Here is a 13,374-nt window from a genome sequence, read left to right as displayed (position 1 = left end):
CTGGGGTATTCTGTATTTGCTAGTATTGTACATCCGCTTGTGATGTGATCTACTGTTTCTATTTGTTGTTTGCAAAGTCTGCATTTATCTGTTGTGGTATTGGGATCTTTAATAATATGCTTGCTGTAATATCTGGTGTTTATTGTTTGATCCTGTATTGCAATCATGAATCCTTCCGTCTCACTGTATATATTGCCTTTTCTTAGCCATGTGTTGGATGTGTCTTGATCTATGTGTGGCTGTGTTAGATGATACGGGTGCTTGCCATGTAGTGTTTTCTTTTTCCAATTTACTTTCTTTGTATCTGTTGATGTTATGTGATCTAAAGGGTTGTAGAAGTGGTTATGAAATTGCAATGGTGTAGCTGATGTATTTATATGAGTGATTGCTTTGTGTATTTTGCTAGTTTCTGCTCGTTCTAGAAAGAATTTTCTTAAATTGTCTACCTGTCCATAATGTAGGTTTTTTATATCTATAAATCCCCTTCCACCTTCCTTTCTGCTTAATGTGAATCTTTCTGTTGCTGAATGTATGTGATGTATTCTATATTTGTGGCATTGTGATCGTGTAAGTGTATTGAGTGCTTCTAGGTCTGTGTCACTCCATTTCACTGCCCCAAATTAGTAGGTCAATACTGGTATAGCATAAGTATTTATAGCTTTTGTCTTGTTTCTTGCTGTCAATTCTGTTTTCAGTATTTTTGTTAGTCTTTGTCTATATTTTTCTTTTAGTTCTTCTTTAATATTTGTATTATCTATTCCTATTTTTTGTCTGTATCCTAGATATTTATAGGTATCTGTTTTTTCCATCGCTTCTATGCAGTCGCTGTGGTTATCCAATATGTAATCTTCTTGTTTAGTGTGTTTTCCCTTGACTATGCTATTTTTCTTACATTTGTCTGTTCCAAAAGCCATATTTATATCATTGCTGAATACTTCTGTTATCTTTAGTAATTGGTTGAGTTGTTGATTTGTTGCTGCCAGTAGTTTTAGATCATCCATGTATAGCAAATGTGTGATTTTGTGTGGGTATGTTCCAGTAATATTGTATCCATAATTTGTATTATTTAGCATGTTGGATAGTGGGTTCAGAGCAAGACAGAACCAGAAAGGACTTAATGAGTCTCCTTGGTATATTCCACGCTTAATCTGTATTGGCTGTGATGTGATGTTATCTGAATTTGTTTGGATATTAAGTGTGGTTTTCCAGTTTTTCATTACTATGTTTAGAAACTGTATCAATTTAGGATCTACTTTGTATATTTCCAATATCTGTAGTAACCATGAGTGGGGTACACTATCAAAGGCTTTTTGGTAATCAATGTATGCGTAGTGTAGGGACCTTTGTTTAGTTTTAGCTTGATATGTCACCTCTGTATCTATTATCAGTTGCTCTTTACATCCTCGTGCTCCTTTGCAGCAGCCTTTTTGTTCTTCATTTATAATTTTGTTCTGTGTTGTATGTGTCATTAACTTCTGTGTGATGACTGAAGTTAATATTTTGTATATTGTTGGTAGGCATGTTATGGGGCGATATTTAGCTGGGTTTGCTGTGTCTGCTTGATCTTTAGGTTTCAGATAAGTTATTCCTTGTGTAAGCGTATCAGGGACTGTGTATGGGTCTGCAATGTAACTGTTAAATAATTTAGTTAGATGTGAATGCGTTGAGGTGAACTTCTTTAGCCAGTAATTTGCTATTTTATCATTTCCAGGGGCTTTCCAATTGTGTGTAGAATTAATTGCTCAGGTGACTTTATGTTGCAAAATTATCACTTCAGGCATTTGTGGTATCATCTTGTATGTGTCTGTTTCTGCTTGTATCCACCGTGCATGCCTGTTATGTTGTACCGGGTTTGACCATATGTTGCTCCAGAAGTGTTCCATGTCTGTTATGTTTGGTGGATTGTCTATTTTAATGTGTGTGTTATCTATTGTCTGGTAAAATCTCTTTTGGTTTGTGTTGAATGTTTGGTTTTGTTTCCTTCTATTTTCACTTTTTTTGTATCTTATAAGTCGTTTGGCCAATGCTTGCAATTTCTGCTTTTTTTCATCTAATTGCTCTATTGCTTCTTGTTGTGAGATTTTACCTAACCTTTTTCGTTTTTTGTCTGATATTTCATTTCTTATAAATTGTGTTAGCTGTCCGATGTCTTTTCTCAGTTTTTCTATTCTGATCTGTAGCCTGTGTTGCCATGCTGGTTTTGTGGGTTTCTTATGTGTGTTGGTTTGTTCTGATCTCTGCCTAGTGTGTATATTTAGTGTAGTGAGTGCTCCTATATAAACCAGTAGTTGTAACTCTTCCATAGTTGTGTTTTCATTTATTTTGTTGTGTATGATTGTGTTGATAGTCTTTATTGTTGTTTCGACTTGTGGGTTATTTGGCGGTCTATGCAAGAATGGTCTAATGTCTGTATTTGTGTCTTTGTATTCTATATATGTCAGCTGAAATTTATCTTCTATATCTAACATGTGTGTCACTTCGTGTTCTATTTGTGCTTGTTCTGGTGGCTGTCTTAAGATTTCATTTTCCTCTGATTGTTTAATTGATACGTGTTGGTCTGTTTGTTTGCTCTGGGATGTTTGAGTCCATTACTGTATTTTCTTCTTCTACTAATTGCACATTATTTTGTTCCAGTATTTGTTGTACTTGTTGTTTGATGTTTTCTAATTCTGACTGGGGTATCCTGTTATTTTTTATTATCACACGGATCTGATCAGCTAGTCGTTGTTCTGTTAAAAATTTTAATTCCGGGTATCTGGTAATAAATGTTGTGTATACTTGTGATCTGTATCCAGTTGTGTTGGTTCCTAGGTTTGTTGCTTGGTAATAACAGAACATGAGGTGTCGATTAACTTCATCTGACCATCTCATCCTCTGTCTTTGTTTTCCTTCTAGGGTGGTTGCAGGAAGCATATCCTGCAAAACACCTCTATTTGGATTTAAATCATTTTCCAGTTGGCTAGCAGTGTCGTTACCATTGTGGGCGGGCATAGGGTTCAAGCGTCGTCCCCGACCATGACGGCACTTGTCCGAGGCTTCTTTAGTTCTGTCCTGAACCAAGTAATCACACTAAAAGGGGGGTTAGCCCTATTAGTGGTTTGTTCTTTTCGTCGCCTTTTACGACTGGCAGAACATACCGGAGGCCTATTCTTTTCCCGGGCCTCCACGGGGTTTATAATAATAATAATAATAATAATAATAATTATTATTATTATTATTATTTTTGATTATTCCCATTTTAAAGAGAGCGTTTGAACTTTAATTCCTTTATGATGATTGTGTTTTTTCTGAGCCCAAATTTTCTTCATTTGTTGTGGTGTCAAATTTATGTTTTTTTGATGATGTTCCTGAATTCAGTTCTATTTTCTGCATCGTTTACTGTTATGTGTGGTTGTCTGAGGTCCTCTTCAACTTCTTTTATCCATTTTGTTTTCCCCCTGCCTGAGTTGATGACTTTAAGAATTCGCTTTGAAATTCTGTTTTCATTCACCCTGTGGATATGTCCATAGGACTGCATTCTTCTTTTCCTTATTGTATCCGTAATCTTGTCTGTGTATTTATATAATTCTGATGTTGGTCTCTTCTTCCAGATTCCTTGCTCTTGTATTGGGCCACAAATTTTCCTGAGAATTTTCCTTTCTTGTTTCTCTATTTCTTTGATTTTAGTTTTCCCACCTATTTGTGTTGTTTCAGATGCATACAGTGCCTCCGCAAGTACGACAGTGTTTTAGCGCCTCAATTTTGTGTTAATGGATATGGGCTTTTTGTTGATTTCTCCAAACTACTTAAAATGTGGTACTCGTACGATTTTCCCATGGTTTGTCACAATAGGCAATTTGTCTTGTGGCACTCTTTCTATGTACTACATTTTCTCATACGAAATTTGCAGTCCAGTTCTTTGTGCAATTTCATGTAACTTCTCTATGGCATTAGTGGCTTCTTTTCTATTATTTGTGAGGATTGCAAGGTCATCTGCAAAAGCTAAACACTTCACATTGAATCTATTATCTTTTCTAATGCCAATTTGGATTCCTTTGACTTCTTTTTCCCATGTCCTGATATTTTTTTCAAGAACGATATTAAAGAGTAATGGTGAAAGTCCGTCACCCTGTCGCACTCCAGTTTGGATTTCAAATGGTTCAGCGATATCCTCCATAAATTTAAACTTGGAGACTGTGTCAGTTACCGTATTTACTCGAATCTAAGCCGCACTTTTTTTCCTTTTTTGTAATCCAAAAAACCGCCTGCGGCTTAGAATCGAGTGCAAAGCAAGCGGAAGTTCTGAAAAATGTTGGTAGGTGCCGCCACAACTGACTTCTGCCGTCGAATATATGTAGCGCGACACAGGCATGCTTTATAGGCACAAAGATAAATACTGGCGCCAAAACATCTGCGTCAGTAAATAAATTAAAAAAAAAGTGAAAGACGAGCTTTTTTCTCCGCCCCGAGTTTCGACCACTGCATTTTCATATATTATCCAACGAAGTAAATACAAATTCCGTATTGTTCATCTTCGAATGTAGCAGAATTTCAATGTATTACGAAAATCCGTCTGGCAAGACTGTTTGGGATGTTTGTCAATATGGCCAACTCTACGTTCTGAATTTTTTCCTACCCCTGAGAAGAGATGGTTGCTAATAGGAACCTGATGAAATGTGAATCACATGCAGTATTGTCTTAACCATAAGAATAATACGAATATAAACATTTTGCCATGTATTCTTTCGTGTTTGCTGCTATCCCATTTAAATCCTGTCTGCCTAATAAACTACGAAACTTGAGTGAGGCGACAGCAAACGCGGAAGAATATACATATCGTGTCATGTTTATATTCATATTATTCTTATGCCTAATAGTGATACAGTCAGAAATGAAGCACAGCAACTGACTAGATTTTTAAATCTAAGATGACTGATTTCTGTGCAGAATTTGGTGTACTAAGGAAGCGGCCGCAAAGATTTTCAAACGGAAAAACATTTTGGCCTATCTCTCGTTCAGAACATGTTCTATCATACGCAGTCTATTATTTGGTTCTTGTTGATCATTATCAAAGAAAGCAGCAGTGTAAGTAACAACAAATAGCAGTCTCTTGCCATTGTTTCGCTAATGAGACAATTCCTCTCTTTTTTTTATTGTAAGCGGTGTTAGCGCGCACAAAAGCAAGCCATGCCGCGAGCGGCGACAGACCGTAAACACGCACTATCAGAATGCGATGAACAGTACAGTAATGCATTTTCTGCTTAGAGTGACGTAAGCACCTAGAACAAAGAAAACGGCACTTATCAGATCGAAGCAAAATAAGCAATCTATTCAAACCAGACAAAGCACGTGAAAAAGGAAGGGTACCCGTATAGATACGGACGGAGCGCCTGACACATAGCAATGGCTACCTGCTAAAGCTTAACTGCTAAGCTTACGACACGAAGCAAACTACTGTAGCTGTATCGTCATTCATTCGACCTAAATTGTGTCTCATATTACAATGGACCAACATTGTTTCGATTTGGAGGTGCGGCCTAAAACTTCTCTCTCCCCTTGAATTTCGAGTCTCAAATTTCAGGTGTGGCTTAGATTCGGAAAATTTTTTTTTCCTTTATTCGAGTCTCATTTTTCAGGTGCGGCTTAGATTCGAGTAAATACGGTAATGTTTGCTGAATGATTGCTCTTGTCTTTCTGTCAATGCTGAATTCTTCGAGCATGTGCAGAGCGCTACTCTGTCTAGCGCTACTCTGTCTATTGAGTTGTACCTCTTTTTAAAATCTACAAAAAAGACCACTGTGTTTCGGGTGTTTCTCATCTGGAGAATCATTTTCAAATTCCAGATCTGTTCTATGCTTGATTGTCCCTTGCGAAAACCAACCTGGTATTCTCCTATTTGTGGGTCAGCTTGTTGTTCTAATCTATTCATGAGAACTTTTGATAGGATTTTGTGTGTGACCGGCACAAGTGAGATACCCCTGTAATTATTCGGTTCAGTTTTGTCCTTTTTTTGTGGAGTGGATGGATGAGTGCGCATTTCCATTCAGAACGGATCTGTTCTGTTTCCCAAATGTTTAATATGATTTTGTGGATTTTTCCTGTTACTCTTTCATCATTTAGTTCCCATAGTTCTGCAATAATTCCATCTTCTCCTGGGGCTCTATTGTTTTTCAGTGTCTTGATAATTTCTACTATTTCATTGATGATTGGTGGTGTAGACGTCTGGTAGTGAATATCCTCTATAGGTCTTTCGCAGTTGAGAAGTTTGTTGAAATAGTCTGCGAGGATTTGGCAGTTATTCTTCGTGTTAGTTTCTAGTGAACCATCTGGTTTCTTAAAGCAAAGATTGGGTGGCTGCTATCCTGCAATATGTTCTTTAAATGCCTTATAAAAATTCCTGGTGTTGTTTTTAAAGTCTTGTACTATCTCATCTACTCGCCATAATTTCCTTTTCCCCTCCGAATAGTTTTTGATGTTTGTTTTCGGATTACTAGAAATTGTTGCCATTTTTCTGATGTTTTGTGACTATTGAAGTTTTTCCAGGCATTGGTCCTTTCTTCTATTGCTTGGTCACATATTATATTCCACCACCTGTGTTTTTTCCTTCTTGGGGGTTGACCCAATTTCATCGCGGATTTGAGGACGTCCACAAGTTCTGTCCAGTTTGTGGTGTTTATCTGACCAATTTCGTGTAAGATGTATTCCTTGTTGAGTTTTATGTATTTGGGATCTGGTCTCAGCACTTAGTTTAGATTTGGCTTTTTTCTATTGGGTTGTAATCTGGTCTTTATCTGTAGAAGATGGTGGTCTGATTCAAAACATCCTATTCTCGTTTTCACATTCAGAATTTCTGTTGTGTTACTCTTGGAGATGGCCACATGGTCTACCTGGAATTCACCCAACATTGTGTTGGGCGACTTCCAAGTATACAGTTTCTTGTTGGGTTGTTTGAATTGTGTTGACATAATAATGAGGGCAAAATTTTCGCAAAAGATTATTTTAGATATGGTGCAATCAACAGAATGATCATCAACACCCTTACAAAGAGTCAGCATGCAAATCTTGTGCGAAGGGCTACAGGGATGAGGCCCAACAGTTCACAAAATTTCGAAACGTGTGACACAAGTGTCAGTATCATCACAGATGTTGGGCACATCTCCATCCAGGGAGAGACAGGAGGGGAGGGGGCGGGGCGGGAGAGCGGGTAGGGGGCGGGGCGGGAGAGCGGGTAGGGGGCGGGGCGGGAGAGCGGGTAGGGGGCGGGGCGGGAGAGCGGGTAACAGGGCATTGCTTAGCAACCAGAGTCAAATGTTTGCAACAGTGTCAGTATGTCTGCTGCACGTCAAAGTTGTTTACAACAGTTTTCTTAAGGACAGAAATAAAACAAATGTCACATTGTGTGCACACTTTTGTTGTAACTCTTCAGCAATTCAGTGCAAGATATCTGAATGGTGACTTTGAAGAACTGAATAGCTGCAAGAGCCTTTGACACAGAATGAACTAGGGGAATTCATGTTGTTCAAAGATTGTTTTCATCTTCTATCAATCGATGTGTGCCTGGGCAGCTGACGATTTTAGTGCTACACGGAGATACAGGATGTCGTGTCATAAGCTGAGATAAAACCCTCTTTTTACGTATTCAATCTTCCAGTCAGCAGCGAATTGTGTGCTGTTTTGAAACATCTCATCTGGCACAAATTGTCAATCTGCCTGCAACTCATGCCTGGAACATCACTTTTCACAGTCAATGTTCTGGCTGAGCTATACAGGTATAACAAACAATCCATCCTCATTGCATACCTTGCATAAGTAGCACTCCAGGAAAAAGGCTATTGTGGAGAAATCAGCCTACAAGTGGTTGTTGTTTTGCTGGAAGAATTAATGTTCATGTAATGTCATGTTCTCAAAATTCTGACTGAAAGACTTTGATTTTTTTCCAGCTCTGTTTTCTTGTTTTATGTTTAATCATCAGATGATATTACTCCTTCCATTCTGATGTGAGATTTGTTACATCTTTGCTAAATTTGTGATTACTGTGCAATCCTACACTAGTATAGTCCACTAGCACATATTTTTAAAGTAGGGTAGTTTTCAACTAAAAGAGCATTATAAACCCATATGGAGGTAAAGCTGGGACCTTTTTTCTCTTAACTGCTGGTTTGTTGGAACACATACATATGGGCAAATCAATTATTTTTGCTAGAAGATACTATAATGTTTCCACAATGTGCCCCAGCTAAACAGCCTCTCACTTCTGCCCCCTTGTTTCACACAAAGGAGATGTTCCCTTCTCACAAAATACGTCTGTCATTTTTGGATTCTTAGCTTGTCATCTATGACGGCAGATCTTTTTTGTTAGTCATGCAAGTGCCTAGTTCATAGCCATAACAGAGTAAATACAGCAGGTGGCATATAATAGTGATCTATGTGGACTGTATAATCTCTAGTCAAAACATTTCCCCAATAGTCTATTTAAGAACTGATATAACAACTTGCTCTGGTGCCCTTTCTCTGCAAACACCTCTTTCATAAGTAGGCCTACACACCCAGTCAATGCGTCACAAATATGCCTTACATATCTTGTTCACTTTTCATGTACATGTGAAAATGAATTTGTTCACAAAAACCACAAACATCTTCACCAGCTGTCAAAAATTCATTGGGAACAAATTATGAGGGAGACACACAATTTAAATGATAAAAGTGGCCAAATTTTGAATAGAGGATCAACAGATAGTCTGATTATGAGGAATATATTTGATATTGATGTCCAAGGTCTTTTTTAAAAAAAAAAAAAAAAAAAAAAAAACTTGCTTTAACTTATCACAGTTCTTAATTGTTGGAGGAAAGGAATGATTTCATGGAATACTGTTGCTACTAACCAATAGTCACCAAGTTTTTGCTTTATAAGAAGAGAAATGATTAACAATAAACGTGAGTATATAGGCTCAGTTTTTTAATAGTTCACTTTCCCCACACACTATATGCTTGTAACTTTTTCTGTCTTCGTTTTTTCCACTAAATTTGATGACCAGTCTCAGATTTCAATATTTCCACTGCCATAAACCACCCATCGGTGTGGAAGTCTAGTCAGGAGATGCATCCATATTGACAATTCCTTGAAGAGTGTGTACAAGTATGTGCATTCAAGTCTCTCATCTGCTGTCTGGTATTTTAAGCAGTGATGACCGAAATAGATGACTCACAATATTCCACACCATCATTTTCTTTGCATATAATCAAATTATTATGTATTTTATTAATAGAATTGTTTTACAAACACTGTCAGGAGAAACATTCTTGCAAATACAGTACTACATTACCACTATTTTTTGTTACTTCCTGAACATTCAGCTGCACAGGAATCTATCAGTATTTGTACCACCACCATCTGTTTCTCTTTCTTAACCAGACTGACACAATGCTTCCTACCAGTGCACCAAAAACTTAACTACAGTCAAATTTCACCATTTCAAAGTTGGGGCATGCATGAATAGAGAGAAAGCAAACAGAAGTAGCTAACAAAACCGGCCTGCAATAACACATGGTAGCAATAAACAATGCACTGTTGAGAATTACAAGTAATTCAAATTTGGATAACTAGGTGGCAGCATAATGCAGACATTTAAGACAGTTCAGAGTTATATGTCCACTACAAATATTTGCACACAAGAGCCAAATTCAGGTACTATCTGCCTGTCTACAATATGTTAGGCAGTAAAGTGATGGTTTACTGCTGATGCAGTGTACAGATGAGTTGTTTGTCTTTTGCTAATGTATACCTTAACTCTTTCCATATCCTTGAAAGTTTTCCTCAATGGGATTTATGGAATATGTTGAATGAGCAAGTATGTGTATATCGTGTGGATTTAGGATGGTCAACAGCAATGTTATTAGTGCATAGAATAGTTTGGGATGACTGGCTGTGCTGAGAAATTGGGCTCTCTATTCTCAGCTCATGTCCAGCTGTTTCTGGCTGACCCACATGGAGTAGGAGCAGCATGATCAGGAAGAAACGGGGACACCTTTAGGAAAATGTTACAGATAAAAGAGAGCCTGTTTACACAGACAATCACAAGACACAACTGACAAAACTCAAATTTTAACGACAATATGAAACTGGAATTTCCATAGTTTGAAAACTCAAATTTTATTTCACTGTGTACTACCTGAAGAATTGCACCATCCCTTCCTAATTTATTTGTATGTGTCAACAGAGCAGACTTCCTGGCCTTCTCAATTAGGGCTGGGTAGTCTTGATGGTAGAACAAAGCTACTGGAGCAACTCTCATTGCCCCACCATTGCCCAATGATCCTGCTCCATCAAACTGTTCCTTCGCTGGCCCAAATGGATCTTCACACTTTTGATCCTTAAGTTTCATAAAAACTCTGACAACATTTTGACCATAACCACGACGTGGACTAGCAAAGAATTCCTTTACGAATCTGAAACATTAGAAATAAAAATCAATTAGTATTAATGATTCTAAGAGTATGCTGTCAGAGTTTTTAACATATGTATGATAATCTTGCACATCAAAATGAAATGTCTAGACTACTGTCTTACTGAAAACTTAAGTCACTTTAGACAGACTCAGGTTTTACTTTAGAAGACTATTTTCATATTTTGAATTCTGTGTAAATTGTCTGGGTTCAAGTGGACTGATATTTGACAGCCTGTTCATTAAAAAGATTAAACTGAATAATAGATCTACTGATCGCAGAAAACTGGAAATTTTTCTTCAGAAAAATACAGACAAGCAAGTATACTTATGGATATGACAAGTAGCATCACTTATAATTGTATGCAAAGCATTTTTTATACATCATGGAGCTTGGAAGAAATGGTTTCTTTGCATATAGATGACATAGACTGGCTTTGTATATAATTAGACAGGAAAAATGATGTCTAGCTGGAATTCTATGATGCAACATTACAATACTTGGAGGTATCAATAAAAACAATGAAACTACTGCCTCTTTCTAAGTTTTGTTTGGGACTATTAAGAGTCAACTATTTTTCACAGTGCTGAAGCAGGCACCATTTGCCTGCTTCTCTTTTGTGACAAGTTTCCTCTGTGCAAAAATTTTCCTGGTAATAAAATATGTTTACTATTGAGTCTCTAAATCTTTAGTATTTTTACTTTGCCACAAGACTACAATTACCATCATACCTTAGGAAAGATCTCCAGCAAAGTTCTAAGACAGGGCAAAAATAAATAAATAAATAAAAACTAAATAAATAAATACTGCAGGTGATTCCCGTTTATCGGAATGGCAAAAGAACAGATTCGCAAAACTGCAGACTAATATCCTTAACACCAGTTTGCTGTACAATTCTTTAACATAGTTCAAATACAGTGACTTTCTTTGAGGTGGAAAAACCACTGTCCACAAATCAGCACACATTTAGAAAGCAGCATTTGTGCAGAAAACAGCTTGCCCTTTTCTCACATGATATCCCATAAAGCGTGGATAAAAGGCACCAGGCAGATTCCATATTCCTAAATTTCCAGAAAGCTTATGACATGGAACCACACTGCAGACGGCTGAAGATCCAAGCATACAGACTATGTTCCCAGATATGAGTGGCTTAAGGACGTCTTAAACAACAACCCAGACTACTGAACTCAATGGTGAGTGTTCACAAGAGACAATGGTATCTTCAGGACCACCCTATAGAAGTATGACAGGATCACTCTTATTCTCTAAATGCACTAATTATCTGACACACAGGTTAGTAACAATCTGTGGCATTTGCTGATGGTGCTAGGTGTATGGGAAGGTATCATCGATTGACTGTAGGAGGATACAATATAACTTAGAAAAAAAATTTGTAGTTGGTGTAATGAATGGCAGCTTGATCAAAATGTAGAAAAATGTAAGTTAATACATATGAGTACAAAAAACAATACTGCAATGTTTGTATACAGCACTGGTAGTGAGCTGCTTAATACAGTCATGTCAAATATCTATGTGGAACATTGCAAAGTGTTATGAAATGTAATGAACATGTAAGGATGATAGTGAGAAGGGTGAACGGTTGATTATGGTTTATTGGACAAATTTCAGGAAAGTGTGGTTCATCTGCATAGGAGACCATAAATAGAAGGTAACCATTTTTTGAGACCTGATGTGACTGTCAATGGTGAGAGCATCCAGAACATGCGCAAGTCATTAAATGACATCCCAGATCATCAAACTGGGCTTTTACCAAATACAGCACTGCTGCATCAATTTGAAGGCAAAGAATGGCATAGCACTGTGGCACAGAAGTGAGCAAGAGCTTCATCATGAATGTATCACATGTTAAATGTTCCTCCAGTGGGTCAGATTTAATCTTCTTCCAATAATTCTGTCAATGAAACACCTAATGTATTGTAACATAATTTGTCTGTAATAATGCCAACCCAGTTATTGATACTGTATTTTTGTAGCATACATATTACTGTTCCAGTACTGCAAACAGCTGAAAGCAAGGGGAAACTGCAGCCCCCCCCCCCCCCCCCCCCCCCGAAAGCATGTGGCTTTGCTGTTGGCTTAATGGCAACTGCATTCTCTTGGGTAAAATATTCCAGAGGTAAAACAATTCCCCAATTCGGATTTTTGGCTGAGGGACTATTTAGGAGGATGTCCTCATTAGGAAAAACAAAACTAGCTTTCTACAGGTTGATGTGTGGAATGTTACATCCCTTAATCAGATAAGTTGATTAGAAAACATAAAAAGGGAAACAGATAGATTGAAGTTAGGTATAGTGGGAATTAAGTGAATTGTGATGGCAGGAAGAACAGCACTTCTTGTCAGATGAGTACAGGCTTACAAATACAAAATCAAATACGAATAATCTGAAATAGGGCTCATGAAGAATGAAAAAAACACATGTGGGTAAGCTACTGATCATGATTACAGATTTGAAAGATCTAAACATCTTGGTTATCAGTCTCAGTTGCACTGGAAGTTCACGTAAAGTGATGTACAACGAGAAAAGCAAAACTGATAGCTCCTGCGTTGGTGTCCTTGTCATCATGGTTGAAAATCTGTATGATAGTAGCTTAAGTTAGATGGCTACAAAGAAGATAAAATCCAAGCGGCTGAAAACTGTACCTGTTTTTCATGGGATATCCCAAAGAAAGGTCACTACTGTTAGCACAACTAAATTGGATGGGGAAAATAAGCTAACTTTTTGATCTTCAAACAGTGATATAAATAAACTACGTACAGAAAATTTTTTAAATGCATAACAATGCAGAGGGAGAAAGCAGGATGAGGCCACTCAGGGTACACACCACGCCACAGTGAGAGATGCTTTCCCCACATTCAACCATGACATCGAAAGTGAGAGGCTATTTTATTATACAATCCACCTTCCCTCCAAAAACTTTTGGCTATGAGCT

The 13,374-nt window shown here is 37.5% G+C and overlaps 1 protein-coding gene across 2 annotated transcripts in view; it reads right to left on the bottom strand.

The window, feature by feature from the left end:
• LOC126188204 (ADP-ribosylhydrolase ARH3-like) overlaps positions 1–13,374 on the bottom strand; it is a 40,328-nt gene that overhangs the window by 9,760 nt on the left and 17,194 nt on the right. For both annotated transcript variants that reach the window (XM_049929754.1, XM_049929753.1), the window contains exon 4: positions 10,149–10,425. In XM_049929754.1, coding sequence (XP_049785711.1) covers positions 10,149–10,425 — 277 coding nt within the window. The remainder of the gene's footprint in view (positions 1–10,148; positions 10,426–13,374) is intronic.

The sequence above is a fragment of the Schistocerca cancellata genome, chromosome 5, assembly GCF_023864275.1.
Source record: "Schistocerca cancellata isolate TAMUIC-IGC-003103 chromosome 5, iqSchCanc2.1, whole genome shotgun sequence".
NCBI lineage: Eukaryota > Metazoa > Arthropoda > Insecta > Orthoptera > Acrididae > Schistocerca > Schistocerca cancellata.
The sequence above is the reverse complement of the archived record's forward strand: the minus strand, read 5'-3'. Positions and strand labels throughout refer to the sequence as shown.